Raw genomic sequence first — 18,337 nt, forward strand, 5'->3', positions numbered from 1 at the left:
TGATAATTGGCCCAAAATGAATGCAAAGAGAGATATAACACTTTTAAGAGCAGAGAAGTATTTCTGAAAGCATGTGTGTATTTATAACATGGGTACGTGCCAAACCTTACATAATACAATCCTCTATTTAAGGGCTTTTTGTTATCCAAAGCGCTTGTGATCTAATCATGACATCAGCTTATTGCATGAAAACCAACAGTTTATCATTCATCTCCTTAGTTCAATCCAAAGGACACGTGAGTAAGAATCAAAACAGCACAAGTAGGACAAAGCGGTGTTAGTCATTGAGTTAAAAAATATTATCTGGTAACAAAACCTTCAGGCTGAAAACATCTGATTCTCGGTTCACACTCTGAGTTAGCTCATTTGTTTAAGTTAATTTTGGTTTGAGGCTTCTTGCTACAAGTAGTGTAAGATATTAGTTTGTGTATTTAGTCAGTGGTGGAAAAGGAGAGTGGTGGTGAATACCATGACTAGAAAATAAAAACTACTCAGACAATCAGGTAACAGAATTATCTTGTGGCATCTTTTGATATCAGAGTAATCTACTGAGATGCTGGAGATTTCTCCCCATTTTTTCCTTTTTTTCTTTTTTTCTTTTTCTCCCAGGGTCTAACTGAGACCCTGGAGGTGACCATTCCACCTTAATACATCAAGTTAAAAGCTCATATTGGAGGAGGAAAATAAGGTGGATAGTTTGCTAGCTGTCTGAAGCCATTGCGTGGTATATCATTGGCAACCGAAGCACCATGAAGTCCGGTGGTTAGATCCGTGAACTGCAAAAATACTGAATTTTTGGTGGGGTTCAAAAATGGAAAATGGTGAAGCAACATTTCAGGTTGGTTGAGAGCTGCAGCTACAAGTTCCACTTGCAAACATCATGATACAAACATCTTGCATGGCACAGAACTAGTTATTTAATTTCTGTGTTCTTTGGGAGGGAACAGTTCTTCATTTCTAAGCTCTGACAGAAGACACAATCAATGGGTGGTGTAAAGCACTGATGGAAGTACTGGGCTTGATTTTATTTATGACAGATTGAATTCAAGTGAATAGACAGAACTGCTGATAGATCTGTTAAATGTTTGTTTCTGAGATCTCATGTGGAAGCCAGGAAAACTTGGTTCTTCAGAAAATAATACATATAAGAATTATAAAAGTTAAAAACTGAGACAGATCTTACATCACATCTGGCACTTGACAAAGCGTTGCTGTTCCCTCTAGTGCTTTAGGAATCTCTGCTTGTTCAAAGTGCTTTCTGTGAAACAGCAGATTCAGGTCTGCAGAGCAGGGTCGTGTCTTGCATCTGTATTATAAAGTTGAAACGTGCCTAATAAAACAACATGAACTCCAGCTTGTGCAGCTCCAGTGGATAATTGCAGTCTCTGCAATCTCATTATCTGGAGTTAATCAGCATTTCAAAAGCACTTACTGTCTTGGCGTGCACAGACAGTGGTTTAGGAAAACGCTGAAGAGGGTGACCCGATGCCTTCTGCTGCACCTGAGACGGATGTCAGTGGGAACGCTTGCGTGTTTTCCCCATGTATGTATTGTGGCTATGACAAGAAAAAACTGTGCAGTGTTTGGAAGAGCTCAGACAGGGTTTGTCCAGATTAAGCCATAATCTTTCCTTTAGAATTGGATGTATTTGAAAATAAACGTTCTGCAGGTATTTCTACCATTTTTAGGGCAAAAAAGGTTGAGAGCAAGTCTTGTGATACTTCCCTTCGTAGCAGAGGAAGTGGATGTACAAAGTCTGTGGTTATAGCTGGTTGTGGTATTGGGATGAGGATGTGGAAGGCAGGTACCCGAGTGTGGCATCACTTTGGAAATGTTTGGGAGTTTGGTGGCAGTTTTTGTGGCTTTTATTTTTTGTGGTGGCTCACAAGATTTATTCTTTCAATTGGCTTAATTGAAGCAAAAGACTGCAAAGCTCTTCGTATGTTGCTCTCTTCAGAAAACCCTTCACTCCAACTTGTCGCGAGAAGGTGATGGTCCCTACTGCTTGCTTGCAGCCAACAGCTAATTCCTCTTCTGTTACTTAGATTTTTATTGCTTCTGGTAGGAGAGAGTTGCTTGTGATACCAAATGCAGTGCTCTTGGATTTGAGAGATGCCGTGTCCGAAATGTCTCACGATAGATGTGCTTCTCAGACAAATCTCTGTTCTTTCATGTCGCTATGAAAGTGCACAGATGCTTTGTAGATCCCAAGAGAAGAACTCTTCCCCTCGACTACTGCTTAAAACTTGCCGGCTCCATTAGTGCTTACAGAGCCTGATTGATTTGGCGGCTGTTATAACAGACACTACACAAATACAAATGATTCTCTCTGCCATAAAGAATTTCTAATTGCACAGTGAGAAATTTCCCTCTCTCACACTGGTCTGTAAGTGGACACAGCTTTTTGAGAAAATGCACTCGCTCTTGTTTGTGTTGGTGCCAGGTCTCCTCTTAGTTATTTACCCCGAAGTCCTGTTTTTGCAGGTAGCGTTCAGTGCTGATGGAGCAGCTCCCTGCGTAGCTATGATGGTAACTGTCTTGTATGGGTAGATTATCCTTCCCTTTCCAGTATCTTTCTGGGATATTCAGCCTTTTTGAGGTGACGTATCTGAAGGGTGCAGTGGGAACGTGGAGGAGGGGGCGGAGAACTTGTTTTGTGGCACATCGTGGTCTCGTTTCGCCCACGGCCCGATGGAGTCATCTGATGGAGCTCACGTAGTGCTGCGCAAAATGTCAGGAAAAATGAGATCTCAAGGTGGCGTGATTCACCTGTGAGGGGTTTTAATGCAGTGAATCATGCCTGTCAGAAATTCTTCTGAACGCTTCGGCGTGGGGCCGCTTAACTCTTTTGTCCTTGAGCGTTAACTCTCTGTCCCTCTGGCTCCCAACAGCATCTCGAGCCTTCCCCACCATAACTTTGCATTTGCCAATGGTGCTCTGTGTTTTTTTTCACATGCTTACCTATATGCCAAGGAATCTTGAATGTTTTATATGCTCCAGTCCTCACCCCAAAGCATCCAGAGCTGAAAACAAACCCGGCGTAGTGAACTGCGGGAGGGAGGTGGCCAGGAAGAGGAAAGGCTGCACTGGCAGCGGTATCGCAGCCAAAGTTGGATGTACTTTGAACTGCCGCTTGTTTTAAGTCAGAGGGGTTGGCTCCAGTGAGCTCCACAGCAACTTCAGTCATAGCAAGACCACAAAAGTGTGATGATGTATTTTGCTTCCTTTTTATCAGGCTGTTTAGTTGTGCAGGCTGGCAGGGGAAGACAGGAAGACGCACAAGGTCTGAAAAAGGCAAATGAAGTTGCTGTCTTGGCATGGTTTATTTGACCTCTTTGGTGGTAGCAATACTTATGTAATGTTTGCAAACAACACAGGCACACTCAGGAGTTTGGGGAGGGATCTTTGTGCTTTGGGGATCTACAGGTAGAGAGCAGAGGACAGACTTGGGCGCACAGAACTTACTACCTGAACAAAAATAAATCCCTTTGTTCCCTGGAGTGAAGTTACTATGGCACAGCTGAAAGGGGACCCATGAGTTGTGGAGTCTCCTTCTCTGGAGACATTCAAACCCACCTGGACTTGATCCTGTGCAACCTGCTCTGGTGACCCTGCGTTAGCGGGTGGGTTGGACTGGATGATCTCCAGAGGTCCCTTCCAACCCCAACCATCCTGTGATTCTGTGGGAACAGGTGGCCGAGCAGAGAGGCATGGAAGCAGCTTTGTTGTAACTAAAGACTCCCTGGCATGGGCTTCACCTTGGGTGACACTGTCGGGGTTGGGGTGGTTGGCTGGGGAAGGCATCGTAGGGGTGGCTCCCGATCAAGGGTCCTCAACTCTAATTGATGACAAGGATTGCAGAGAGCATGTTAGGCTTGAAGAATGCCTGCAGCAACTTCGTGTTTGCCACAGTTGATACTCCAGCACAAGGAATTACGGGGAGGTTTGAGAAGAGACAACATAGATGCATCCCCTTCCAGCCCTTTCTTTTCTTTAAATAGGAGAGAATGTTTGTATGTTTGTAGAGGAATTTAGGCATCTCTGCTGCTTTTTTTTTTTTTTTTTTTTCTCTCCAGTCTCTTCCAAGCCAGGGACCTGTGTGAAAGTGCTGACGATTGAGCCCACAGGTAACTGCCGGCTGCAGGAAGATCTGGCTCTTCTAGCAGACTGCGCCCTGCCAGCTGAACTGCGGGTAGGGAGCATTTATACTACTTCTGGTCTCTGCGGGGCTGTGATACATGTTCACATGTGTTCAGTCGCATTCTAGCTGTTTGAGTTCAGTGCTTGCTTGTTTGCTGGTGCTCCAAATGCTGAAAGCCTTTTATTGCTTGGAAACTCTGTAAAATTGTTTAATGAGGCTGTTGGTGCTGGTCCTTTCCCTTGGATTTTTCCCCCAGCAGGGATCTCAGTAAACAAACCCCTTGCCGTGTGTGATGGGGATTTCTCTGTTGATGACAATGGGACAAGAGTTGGCCCTCAGCTTTTTTCTTTTTCTCTGCCATCCTTCTTGAGCATCAGAAATGTTTTATCAGCAGGCATTGGTACCAGAAGGGACATGTAGATGGAAGATGGCTTGCTGGGCTTGCTTGCTAGGAACTGACACCCTGCACTGGAGAGGTGCTTGCAAACCCTGAAAATATTTCCAGCAGAAATGTGAGTCCCTCTGAAGTGAATTTAACTTGACTGGCAATAGATTTGCTTTTTGTAACTATGTCTTGTTGACCCTTAGAAATGGCCCACAGACCACAGGTTGATGATCGCTGTGTTAAAATACCATCAGTATTATTATTTAGGCTCATATACGTGGATCTTTCCTCCTAGTTGCAGGAACAGGATGAATATTACTGGTCGTCATTCTCCCTGCATCTGCTGTTTTCTGTAATATCAGCAGATTCACTTTGCTCTGTCTGTCCTTTTTTTCCTCTCTTCTCATACCAAGCACTGAATTTAATAACATGAGCTCATTTTAGGTGGCTGCTGTGCCCAGAGGTTGTATGACTGAGTGGTGTAGCAGTTTATTGCCTTTTTTATTTTTGTCCCCTGCCGAATAGAGCTGCCTGGCGCAGAGAGTGTGTGTGCACGTGTGCATGAACGAGGTTTCTTACCTGTAACACGCCAGCATGTTTTGGGCTGGCTTCTAGCAGACGTATTTCTCTGACTGCTGAGCATGTTATAGAGGGAATTTTTCTCCATCAAGTTTCCATCTACCAGTGCAGAAATCTTTCCTACCCAACCTGCCTCCCCCAAATAACTGTGCATTTATTTGTGACTTTCAATGTGATTTTCTGCGTGCTTGCAGGCTTTAAAGGAAGGTGGTACTACAAGTAAGCCTCAGGTTTACTTCCCCAAGAATTAAAAAAAGATTGTGGGCCTCAAAACAGTGAGATTTGTATAAATTAAAAGTCACTTTGCAAATAAAAAGACTGCTTTTTGTTTGATCACTTGTTTCTAGACCTTGATGGCACACTCCTGTCGGGTTAAGCTTTTCTTCTCAAAGGTTAGGAACACCTCCCTTTTAATTCTTTCATGCAGAATAGGAGCTGGAAGGAAAATATGAAACTTGGAATCGTCTGACAGCACCATGAGTGCCTCAGTGATCTGTGGTTTTCTTGCTGTATTCATAGGTAAGAACGGAGGCACTTACAGCAGCCTTAGGCTTGTGGCTGTAGAAGTGAAGAGGATATGGGCACGTGCCTGGTCACTAGGGAATTTGTATGCCGTGCACAAACGTGGGTGCTGCTTTGAACCCTGATAAATTCTAAAAGATTCCCGCTTTTCTTTCTCTAGGTCTCTCTTTTTTTTTTTTTTTTTTTTTTTGTTAACTTACAAAAAAATACATGGACAAAGCTCTTCATCCTATCGCCATTTAGATTTCATCCTAAGGTTTGCAAATTGTTGAGTTCTGTAAATTAGGCATCTTTGTTCAGGGGCAGAGGAATCGCACATGCTCTTTCTTACAGGGTTTGATGCCATATAAGGAACAGTACACAAACTGTGTAACTTAAAATGTCAGGGACAATTAAATAGTCACATACAAACATCCATGTTTTTGAGGGAAACATACATTTTTTTACAGCCTATGCAGAACAAAATAGGTATTTGGCTTCTGGATAAAAGGCAGCATTTCCAGAACTTGGCAAGAGACATTCTGAGCTGCTGCGTGTCGTGTAATGCCACATTACATGGAATGGGGATGTATGAATACACAACTTTCTGTTTCGCTATGAACAAATAATGTGCCTGTCATGTCTTTGATACTTGAATGATGCCGAATATCCTGTGCATCCCGATTTCATAGTTCAGTACTATGGTATATGACTAAAATAATAATTAACATTTGATATCCCGTCACAGTTCGTTATTAGTTTTTAGAGTGAGGACTATCCTTTGAACTCTTAACCATGTTTATAACCTCTGTGTCTCATTTCTCATTCCTGTTTATACTCGAAAGCCTTTTCTCTTTCAGTGTTTGTTTTTAAAAGTGTGATTGTTGTTTCTGTTCTGTTTGAAACTAGTAATGGCCAGAATTTTTGTGACCATGACAGCTGTGTCTTTGTTGCAGTAAAATTTAGTAGTGACAGATTTAAGTAAGATATGATAAAAAGCCAGACAACTGTCAAAAACCATGTGGCTTTCTGCTGTCTGTCTGCCCAGCTCTGCATCTCCTGTCTGCCAGGTGACCTCTGAGTTACAGACTCCAGGGCTTCCAGTATATGAGCCTCATTTTCCAAATCAAGCTGAAATCAGACTTAAAAGGATCAGAGTTTGCCCTGAAATAAATACTGTTCTCAGCATCTGTATTGACATTTGGCGTGGCTGCAAAAACGTGACCGTTTGTCAGTTTGGGGGTAAAGCTGATTATTATAATGTGTAGAAAGAACATTTGGAAACAAACGTCTGGCTCCACACCTGTGTAATGTGTCTCTGACAGTTATTCCTGTGCTTTGCTTTGCCCCTTTGGCAAATTCAGATTAACGGAACTATTTACAACCTGCTTCCAAGTTTGGTTTGGTTTTGTTGGTGTTTTTTTTTTTTATCCAATCCACTTGCATCTGGTTATGAGCCGGTAATCTCCTGAATTACTAAACCCTGTGTTTTGTGTTGTAATTTATTTACAGTTTTCTTGCTGAGATAATATGGCCGAGGTACAAATTGCTGCTGATGATTTCTTCCGTGTGCTTTTTGCTTCCAGCAACGTTTCTATTTAAGTGCTAATAGCAGATTCCTAGCAGCAAAGACGCGATGGCTGGAAGATCGGTGAATGTTCAAGCAGCCTTACGCTAGAGAGGTGTCGAGAATATTTCTGTATGGTGGATGAGTTATTGTGAATGTGTTTGCACCTCCTAGGCCGGACTGTTTTGTGCTTCCTGGGCAACGTACTGAATTTTGGCAGCTGTGCTTTGTCTGCACAGAGGTGTGCTGAGGAGGTTGCCTGAATAAGCCAGTTTTCTGCAGGGAGACCCTGAAAGGGAGATGAAAATCCTCAAGCGTGACAAGAGAGGAGAGTAGAAGCAGCAGAGGCATAAAAAGGGAAAATTCTGCAAAGCCACTTGACGCTGAATAGCAGAGACAAAGGCATGAACCTGCTTTTGTAGTAGGAATTGGAAATGACCTTGTAAAGCTGAGCATCAGAGTGGGGGCCAGGCAAGGTGAGAAGCAGGAGACTGAGCACAGAGGAGTTTGTAATTCAGGAGACAAACTCTGAAACTTTTTTTTGTTGGCACGTGGGACTGGGAGGAGGTGCGTTGGTGTTAAAATAATTCACGGGAGTATTAATACTGCAACAACACTATCTTTGGCTGCAAATCAAATGAGAAATTTAAAACGTGCTTTAGAAATGTTGGATTATTTTAAGTGTGGCGGTAATTGTAGCCAAACCATTTCAAATGGGTGTATATAGCTGTGTAGTCTATATATTACTATTATACATCTACCTGTGCAACTATGCAGTAAAGGGCTAGTCCTAAGCTCTAATATGCTTATGATACCCATTACATGAAGTAAACATCACTTTCACCTTGTTATCTCCTTGTTAGGTGGCACATAAATGCTTTCCAGAGGCGTAGGGAGGGTCAGGGAGTTTCTGTGGCCAAGGGAAGCAGCTCTAACTTGTACCGGGAATATCTCTATCAGGAGTTCAAGACTCCAGTTCCTCACACGGAAACCTGTGTTCAGAGCATCTCCAGTGCTCTGCACTGTGTTGGGGAATGGATGGATGGGTTGCTCTGGGAAGACCAAGAAGTCCAGATTTGGGACCCTGCGCATGTTTAAAACATGAATGTTAAAGGTCGGGTTTTTCGGTTTCTCTTCCTAGGTTGGTTTTGGGGAGTTGCCGTTTGACAGCACTGACAACTTTAACAGTTGTCCCGACGTGTGTTTCCGGGTGGCAGATTACAACTTTTTGTGCCATAAGGTATGTGCTCGTGCTTCATTCCCCTCCCTTTTTGCCATGAGTCTAGTCCACCTGTCTCCTCTGCTCATCCAGTGCTGGGTACGCTCTGCAGAAGCCGCGTTACCTCATCAGCTGGAAAACCAAAGTCTTATTGCAGCCGGAAACTATATTTAAAGCAAACCCTGCCTTTCTCGCAGAGAGGAGGAGATAAATGTATGGACTCAGCTACAACATTCACAGCTGCAAAATCTCCTACTGCTGGCTTGTGAGTTCAGTGTCTGGAGAGGGGAGAGTTTGATCTGCAAGTAGACAGCAGTAAGAATGGACTTGGAGATCTAACCTTAACTCAAACTCCTGCCCTAATGCTGTGCTACTTTTGAATCTCTTACGCTTACAAATTGCCTTTTTTTTTTTTTTTGCTTCTGAGGGTAGGCATGGATAGAAATAAGGTGTGGAAAACTGTTGGGAGATGCAGCTTCAAAATACAGGGAGAATCAGAGTTACAGGGTCTGAACTTCTGAAATATCTTTGAGCTGCTCTGACAGCTGGTTGGTAGTGCTGTTTGACTTGGTGCAATGAGAAGGGTGCTAGTGTTTTGATCTTTCTTCCCTCTCCAGGCATTTTTCTGTGGTCGCAGTGATTATTTCAAAGCCCTTCTTGAAGACCATTTCAGTGAGAGTGAGGAACTGCAGACACAGCCCAGCATCCCTGTGGTGACTCTCCACAACATCTCAGAAGACATCTTCATCCGGGTCCTCTACTACATCTACAGCGATGACACAGAGGTGAGGCCGGCCGTGGAGCCTTTCCTCCTCTGCTGCTTCATTCCGGAGGTGTTCACCACTGTGTTTTCCTACAGCATCTGGAGGGGGTGGTGTGTGTTCTGGTTTCTTAAATCCCACTGCTCTACTCTGCTACCTTCTGTCTTAAGAACCCAAATGCTGGGACTTGCTGTTAGCCAGGCAGGGATCTAGTTGATGTGCATGACATTTGGGAAGCAAATCCCTAGTCTTTCATCCCATAGCAAAAATTTGGAAATCGGGTTGCACATTGCGTGTTGGCGTGATAAATGCAGAGCTTTGCAGATTTCCCTCTTTGGCTCTGTGGAAGGAGAAGGTGAGCGACTGCCAGTAGATGGCAGATGGAACACATTTGGAGATGTGAGAAGGTTGAGAGATTCTGCATATTTACTCTTGGCATCATAGCCCACTTTTCCATTTGTAGCAAGTCATTATTTCCACTGTTATTTATTGCTGGGATGGGTAAAGGTTCCACTGGGAGACCAACGCCTTGCTGTGCTCAGTGTTGCAAGCAACAAAACGGCCCTAACCCACCTAGTTTTCAGCCTGATGGAAGGTGCAGCAAATCTCGGCGTTTAAGCAGCTTCCTGCTTTGGTTTTTGTGGCCAATGTTTTCTGCAGGTCTAGCTACAAGATGCCAGAACACGTTCTGGTGTTAGGGCAGTGATCAGACACGCTGCTGCACCTGTCAGCGTCACTTCTCCCGAGCAGTATTTGCGCCCTGGGTCAGGTGCCACATACAGAGAGTGTGTGCGGCTGTGACCTTGTTTCTGCTGATCCGTTCACCTCCGGGTAGCAGCAGGGAATGTGCGGTAGGGAGAGATGTATTTAGCAGGCAGCAAGGGCAGGATTGCTGTTGGTATGCCAGAGAGCAGATGCTTCGCTTGTCCGTGCTCTTCCATCAGCCAAGTGCTCGAAGGGCAGGCGGAGAGGGAAAGCAGCATGTTGGGGTCGTGGAGACACTCCTGACGTGACCCTCTCCTCCCATACTGGGCACTGGGGAGGCCAAACCTTGAATCCTGGGGTCAGTTTTGGGCCCCTCACGCCAAGAAAGCCCTCGAGGTGCTGGAGCGAGTTCAGAGAAGGGAACGCAGCTGGTGAAGGAGCTGGAGCACAAGTGTGATGGGAGCAGCTGAGGGACCTGGGGGGTTCAGCCTGGAGAACAGGAGCTGAGGGGAGACCTTCTGATCTCTGAACTGCCTGAAAGGAGCTTGGAGCCAGAGGGGGTCGGGCTCTGCTCCCCAGGAACAAGCGCCAGGACCAGAGGAAACGGCCTCAAGTTGCGCCTGGGGAGGTTGAGGTTGGATCTGGGGAACGATTTCTTCCCCAAAGAGCTGTGGGGCATTGGAACAGGCTGCCCAGGGCAGTGGTGGAGTCACCATCTGTGGAGGGGTTGAACAGATGCAGAGATGAGGTTCTTAGAACACGGGTTAGTGCCAGTGTTGGGGTAATGGTTGGATTCGATGATCTTGAGGGTCTCTTCCAACCAAAATGATTCTCTGACCTTGTGGCTGCACTGCAGCGTGACCCTGTTCCCTTGCACCTCTCCACCTGCCTGCTCTCCTTGTGCTGTCTCACAGGAGGGATGTTTCCCAGGCAGCCATCCCTTTCCAAGGGTGCCTCAGCTGCCCTGTTTGGACTTGAAGCAGGAGGACAGACCAAAAATGTGTAGGAGTTGAAAGGGTCTTGCTCATGTGTTTTCTATGCAGGATCTATCAGAGAAACTAGCTTGTATTTCAAACTGAGCAGGCAACTTAAGAGCTTCTGCAGAGAGTTCTTTTGTCATGAAAAACTATCACGAAAAATGGTGAGGAAAACAGGAATATAGCTCAGGTTCCACAGTTACATGTGGAGTGTTCTCCCTGCCCTGGCTTTCTCCAGCCCCGTGTCAGCACTCCCAATTGCACTTCTCTTTTTACAAAAGATTTATGTTTCTTTGCTAGGTAGTAGTGACGATGCTTGCAGCTGGAAGGAAGAATGTGTGCTGAGGACAGAAAAGGTTCTAGACAGAAAGAAGTTGCTGATCAGGGTTTTTGTGTGGGCTCAAGCAGAGCTTTTGGAGGAGCGTTTGCCAGGTTTGTCCTTGATGAAGCGGTTGGGAGCTGCTGCCATCAGTACAACTGACTCAAACGCCTCCAACTCATGAAGTTCTTTGGAGCTTATGAAAGGACAAAGCAGCACTTGATTAATAATTCCAAGAGCTTTGTTACACCACTGTGGCACTACAGCGTTCACGGCAGACCTCTAATACATCTCACATACTTCTGTGTGGCTATTGCAGCGTGTCGGACAGCTGGGACATTTGCTGGGAGTAGTCTCTCCAAACACCGATGTGGGCAGCTGTAGGGGAAGAAATAATCAGCCTTTTGCTGTTGCCAGAGTGAACAAGCATGTGTGTAGATGTGGACAGCAGTGTTTTTGCAGCTGACCAGCTATCAGGGCATTGGACCATGCTCCACCAGAGCTCCCGTTCCTCAATCCAGTCTGTAAATGCAAGTGATCTCGCCTTCTCCACAGCCAGGGTATGCTGCATCCTGCAGATTCGCTGTTCAAATGGATGTGGGTAACTGTGCTCTTTGCAATTCACGTTAGCAGGAACAGAACTGTGCAGAGAGAGGCTCTAGTTGCAGGTTGGTGATGCAGATGGTTCACTGAAATAGGATTTGCCCAGCCAGAGGAAAGAGACTGAGTGAAGCTGGAGGTGGTGTCTCCAACATTATCTACAGCATTTTTTATCCTTCAGATCATTTGCGAGGAACAAAAGTACCCAAGAGGGAAATGGGAGGGTGGTTTTCTAGCTCAAGAGCCTGAAAATGTTAAAGGCCACTCACAAGTGTAAGCTGGAGCATCTGGTGCATGAATTTAGTTCAGTTTGAATGCCTGTTACAGCTCCAGTAGTATTTGATATGCAGAGTCTGTTCCTTACCTAGTGGGGCCTCACCTACAGTCTATTTGGGGTGCGATTTTCTGTCCTTGTGCGAGGGAGGTTGTGCTGACTGAGTTAGTAGAGCCAGTCAGATGAAGGAACTTAAGAGAATTTTGCACATTTTTCACAAAACCCGAGTCCAGCAGTACAAGATGTGAGAAGAGTCTTGGTGGGGACAGGGTGCTCTGTTCTGCCAGCTTGTTCTGTTGTTTTCTTTGAAGGTCTCTCAGTACATGGGGTAAAAGCCACCTCCTTCCACTGCCACACTGAGCATTTCTTAGCAGCCGCACTTCAGCGTGTCAGCGTTGCTTTGTGCTCAGCCAGAGGGGTGAGCTGCAGAAGGGCAAACGTCTCGCTTTGTGCTGAGCAAGCCGCTTCTGCAGCATTTTAAACTCCTCTGTGGTAACTGAGTGGAAGACTTGGCCCTGAAATCCTGAGCTCCTGTCTCTGCGCAGTGCTGTGAACACCTGTCCGGTGATGGACCAAACACCACCTTAGAGAATCTCTGCTAAAACACAAGAGAAGGCAGTTTGCCAGAGACGAGTGGGTAGGACGGGACGCTAATTCTCCTCTTTCCCTTGCCAGCTGTCCCCGGAAAACGCCTACGACGTGCTGTGCGTGGCAGACATGTACCTGCTGCCTGGGCTCAAGCGCCTTTGCGGCAGGACCTTGGCTCAGATCCTCGACGAGGACAACATCGTCAGCATCTGGAGGATCGCAAAGCTGTTCCAGCTCACCCGCCTGGAGGACCAGTGCACAGAGTACATGGCAAAGATCATCGAGAAGGTAGCAGAAACACTCCCCGCTGCATTCACCACATGTGCCTATAAATCTGACTGCACAGTGAGCCATAGATACAACACATTTAGTGGTTGTACTTTGGTCTGTAAAAAACAGTTGCCCTCTGGTCCTGAAAATGAGCAGTGGTGGAGTAGCAAAGCACATGATGAATTAGGACGGAGGATGAGGAGCACGGCAGTACCTGATGTCACTGCAATAAGCGAGATGCTGGTGGCTGCCCAGCACATCCCTGTGGACTATGGGGTGACAAACCTGCCCAAAAAGTTCTCTAAGTGCCATGGGCAGCTGACTTTCATTGAGCTTTTGGCCACTGTGTCCAGAGCAACAATGGTGTTGCCTGAGTACACCGGCTGCAGCCTGGAGAGCCCAGTGGGGTGTGCAGGGGAGCTCTGTGCAGGGAATGTTTGTCGGTGTTTGCTAGGGGCACAGTGCTGTAGAAAAGAGAAATGGATGTGATCTCCACCCTCCTCCAGGATGACAAATATAACAGTAGAGGTTTCCACAGGGGAAATTTGGCTGTTGAGCAGCCAGAAGTGATGAATTTTAACACTGAAGTTTTCTTAATGGGGCTCCATTTAGGTGTTACCCTAAGTGATTATAGCTTGCAGTTTCAGGACTCGTGGAGAAAGTTGCCATACGGAAGGATAAACTAGAATCTATGGGGATGGGGTGCTTTTATCCTGAGACAGATCTCTATAAATGGCTCCTACAGTTCACGTGGGAATGCGACGTTTTCACCTGCAGTTTGAAAGGTGCGAAATTCTTTTTGGCATGGGAAAACAGCGAAGGAAATTATTCTGGGACTGTTGTTTTGTTCCGTATGAAGCTTGGGGATGACAGACACCTCAGCATGCACCCAGATTCTGCCCTCTGAAAAAGGGATTTGGTTTGAAAGCTAGTGAATATCCCAAGTAGTAATCGGGCACGATCGGGCTTTGCTTGAGTGTTCCCCTTGCATTTCAGTTCTGTAGTGGGAGTCCTCAGACCCAGCATTGGCAACGTGCCTTCCTAAGGGTGCTGGTGCAAATGGAGCCACCCCAGCTGTTCAGACAGCAGCAGCTGCCAGCACCTTGTGGAGATGCACTGATGGTGGCATCGGGGAAAAATTTTGGCAGAGTGTAGCCCGGAGCAGGGCTGAGCAGCCTGCCGTGCCTGGGCACAGTTCGGTAGCGCAGACAGACGGGAGCTGCCTCTCGCCATTCAGCACAGCACATGTTCCTGGGGAACTTGATGCAAAAATCATTCATGGGTGACCTGATTCTGTCAGGTTGGGCGCAGAACAGAGCAGCTGCCTTGCTGTGATCTGCTGGTGGTGGTGAGGACAGAGTCATCTGTAGCTCCTAGTTCTGAACGGGGCACAAGCACCTGCCGTCTTGCCTGTTGCAAGACATTTCCCAAAACTGTCTGGCAGCATCTCCTGGTTCCTGCTGGGGAGCCTTTCTGGGGGGAATATTGAATATTGTGTATATTCATGTGCCTAATGCCAGACCCGTGGATGTTTAGTTAGTGGGTGTCACAGTGCGCAGTTTGAGGTGCAAATTGGTTATGGTTGTGACCATTTATGATTGGACTATTACCGCCTCCTCCAGATGAACAGCAAGATGCATCTCCACATGGTGTCTGTACGAAGATTTGGGTCCACATGTACCCTTAGCATTACCTTTTCTTCTGCGGGATCCCTCAACAGTGGCTGAGCCCCGTACCCCAACCCTTTCCATCCCTTTACCTGTCTTCTTGTCTTCCTAACGGTTTTCTTGTCCACCCTGTCCAGCTGGTGGAGTTGGAGGAGTTCGTGGCTGCTGTGAAGGAGAATGCGGAGGCCGTGGAGGAACGGCAGGAGACCGACTCCATTCCTCTGGTCGATGACATCCGCTTCCACATCACCAGCAACGTGCAGACTTACAGTGCCATCGAGGAAGCCAACCAGAAACTTGAAGCTCTGGAAAACCTCCTGGCCAGTATAGGGCTTGAGTGCTGATGTGTGCAAACCCTGCCTGTCCCGCAGCCTGTGTCACCCCCCTGGGATGGCTTGGAGTGCAAGAACGTTCGAGTCTCTGAAATGTCTCTCTTCTCCTTCTTTGTTCTCCTCCCCATCCACTTTCAGGCATGGTTTCTTTTTAATTTATTTATGTCTGGACATTTGCATGTCTGGTTTGTGTTTGGTTTTATTTTGTGTATGGGGTTTTTTGTTTGTTTTGGTTTGGGGTTTTTTTGTGTTTCTCTTTTCGGAAGTAGCTCCCAAAGCTCAGCCCAAATCTATTTGGACAATCCGATGCGGCTGGGGGGCTGTGAGCTGGTGGGGCTGGGAAGGGAGCTGTGCTGGGGGACTCGCTACTGCCCACTGCCAGGACCCATCCTGTCCTCTAGCCCAACAACGCACTTCTGAAACTGGTTCACGCCAGGATGTTTGTTGAATTGCCACCAGCAGAGGAAGAAAACTGGATTAAGCTCTCCAAATAAGTATAGTGGAAGGGAGGTGGCCTTGCTTTAACTGTTGGCATTATGAGATCGGCAAAGGTAGGCAGTGCTTCCCTAAAAGGGACGCAGGAGTACTTGGCCGTGTGGAAGGCACTGTCTTCACCTGCCATTGTAGCTCTTAGATGAAAAAAACCAAAGTGATTTCCAAGTCTTCCATAGCTTTTCGTTGCTTTGAAGTGCTCAGAATTTAAAAACTTGGCTTTCCGAACAAAAATCGTGGAGAATACAGTAGAGACCAGAGTCCTTCCGTTCTTAGAAACCCGTTTTCTTCCGAACAGGGGAAGGAAACACCTTCTTCTTGGAAACAGCACTTTTCCCTTTGTTTTTGTCTATTGTGGTAGAGCAAAACTGACTTGCTGGTGAGTCAGGGAAGAGGGGTCACTGGAAATCTCTTTTAAAACTAAAAGAAGTCATTTGGGTCTCTTGCAGGGCAGCTGTGCCACACATCGACCTTCTGGCTTTGCTTAGCCTTGAGCCTTGTCGCTTCGTTGTTCTCCGGGAAATTCCCTGTTTGTACTAATGAATGTTTGAGTCTGTGTTCTGCAGTACGTCGTGTTATCTCGTGTTGTCTCCTTAGACTCCTAATGAGGGTAATGATGTTCTTTTTCCTTGGCACCAATCAGCAGGTGATAACCCCTGCATAAAGCTTGGCTTGCCAGATAGGCTGAGCTCAAAGCTGTTCAGGACGGCACGTTATGAGTCTCGGGTGTCCAGGGCACAGGCCGGGCACACTTTGCCGTGCTGGGAGGGAGAAAAGGTATATGAAGCACACAGAGAACCTTGCACAGGCATATTGTCATTCTGGTCACTTTGTGAGGCAAATAATAATTGAAATAATCCATGTCAGGTGTGCTTTTAGTGTTTGGGGTGGGAACTGGGACCCCATGCAGCTTCAGGGTGGTGTTTTCTGTAATAGTCATGGTGCTTCACGTGGATAAGGAAAGGGTTTGGAGATCCAGCCTTCAGCAGGGACTCCCTTCAGGTGTGGATGTGGGGATGGGTTTCTCTTCTTTGCTAATCTCGCTGCGTGAGACACTGATGCTCCCACAGCAGGTGAGAACCGCAGCCTCGCTGCCCCTGCTCAGAGCACCTGCCTGGACCTGGCACACGTTGGAGCTCTTTGCACGTACACGGGCAGCTTTGGGCACCACAGCGAGGAGCGGGCACTGAGGTTTGGCCGCTGTACTCGTGATAAGCTGGAGTTTGGCTAAACCACGTCTCAGGATTGAGTTTCACTCAACAGAAGCTGGCGAGGCAGGAATGAGGTGCAGCGACTTAACTGGACTCCAGGTGCTTGTGCACTTTGTCATCCGTGTTTAACTGGTTCCTCTCGCAGAACGAGTCTCTCTGGGGCAGGGGATGGCAGCTGCAGGGCTATGCAAGCAGGGCGTGCTTCACTTCTTGTTTCAAAATGCTTGTGAGGAAGCGCAAGGAGATTCTCGTGGTTTGTTTCCTGCAGCCCCATCAGGGTGAGGGAGGAGGGATGTGTCCCTGCAGGGCTGTGTTGCTGTATGGACGCAGGGAGCAGCAGGACTGTGCTTCTCTTTGGGGTGGTGACACGGAGAGGAGCTGTGTGTTTGTTTCGTGTCCCTCCGTGTCCATCTCTAAGCTCGGTGTGGTTTGACAGGACACCAAAGAGCCCAGCGCAGCTTGAACTGATAAAGACACCTCAGTGGGCTTGAGGAGGGGAAGAGCTACTGAGAAAGCTTTAATATGAAGTCCCGTATATATGGAGAAAGAAAGGTGAAAGCAGAACTGTCTGTTTTCTTGCGCAGTGGAGTGTCAGGCTCATGAAATCCTCCTCCAGAAACAACCGACAGCTTAACCCAGCTGGTCAGTTCCCCCGCATTCCTCTGCCCTGTGTGGCTGAAGATGGCACTGAACATAGAAACAGGATGTTTAGTTTATCACATCCCCTCTTCTGCGTGAATTCCCCATCTGACATCTTAGTAGTCAGCTTTCCGCAGCAGTCAGAGGTTGTGACCGCTCTGCACGGGGCTTGCATGGAGCCCCCAGAGCGCAGAGCGCGCCCTTTGCCTTCTGCTTGTACTGAACAAGCCGCAGAAACGGGATTACTGAGGAACGTGCTAACGCTTTTCTCTGCAGATGCCTCAGCTGCTAAAGCAAAATGGACACTGGCAGCGGCAAAGCGGGAGGAAGGCAGAGGAGGGGCAGGGGAAGCATTTTCCCTATGGCTGCTCTTGAATAATTCCATTCCTGCGGCCCGAAGCGTGGAGCGAGTGAGCCTGCGGTCGTACACGTGGGAGGAAAGGTCAGCGCAGCCTTTTGATCTGCCCCCCCGGTAGCGCGGTTCCACGTGGGCTGCCGAGCAAACGCTTCATCTGTCTGTGTGCACTTAGTGGTCACATCTGTGAGGCCTGTCAGATTGGCCAATTACTCGGGGTCCCTTAATCACCCCCCCATCCCTTTTGGCAAAACAGGGCTATCAAAAGCACCCATAAGCAGATGGTCAGCATGCAGGCAAGCGCTCTAATTAAGATGAGCCACATCAAAACTTTGATTTGAATTCACTTTATTCTTGCTGCAAATCATTTTGTCACAAAATAAAAACCTTTTGATTTTTTTTTTTCTTCTGTTGCCAGTGTCCTTTTTGTGTTCCGTTGCCTCTGTCTTTCTTCTTTACCATTAGCCACTTGTTGAATTAAGAAGATTGTAAAATTTTATTAGAGCAACATTATATTTAAGAAGAAATCTGTAAGCATGTGTGCGGCAATAAAATAGTATATTTCACTATATCTGTTTGGCTGTGGCCTCTTTGTTCCCAACTGGCATTAGTCTGGCTTTATTTCCGAAAGGACTCAGTGGGCTCCTTCAGCTTATTTTGGGGAGCGGCTGAGGGAGCTGGGGGGTTCAGCCTGGAGAGCAGGAGCAGAGGGGAGACCTTCTGATCTCTGAACTGCCTGAAAGGAGCTTGGAGCC

At 46.9% G+C, this 18,337-nt stretch overlaps 1 protein-coding gene across 2 annotated transcripts in view; it reads left to right on the forward strand.

Moving 5' to 3' along the window:
- Nucleotides 1-18,153, forward strand: part of ABTB1 (ankyrin repeat and BTB domain containing 1) — a 129,479-nt gene extending 111,326 nt beyond the window's left edge. For both annotated transcript variants that reach the window (XM_065642617.1, XM_065642616.1), the window contains 5 exons: nt 4,077-4,192; nt 8,315-8,413; nt 9,010-9,177; nt 12,704-12,904; nt 14,691-18,153. In XM_065642617.1, coding sequence (XP_065498689.1) covers nt 4,077-4,192; nt 8,315-8,413; nt 9,010-9,177; nt 12,704-12,904; nt 14,691-14,897 — 791 coding nt within the window. In that variant the 3' untranslated portion in view covers nt 14,898-18,153. The remainder of the gene's footprint in view (nt 1-4,076; nt 4,193-8,314; nt 8,414-9,009; nt 9,178-12,703; nt 12,905-14,690) is intronic.
- The last annotated feature ends 184 nt before the right edge of the window (nt 18,154-18,337 follow it).

The sequence above is a fragment of the Caloenas nicobarica genome, chromosome 11, assembly GCF_036013445.1.
Source record: "Caloenas nicobarica isolate bCalNic1 chromosome 11, bCalNic1.hap1, whole genome shotgun sequence".
NCBI classification, from domain to species: Eukaryota; Metazoa; Chordata; class Aves; order Columbiformes; family Columbidae; genus Caloenas; species Caloenas nicobarica.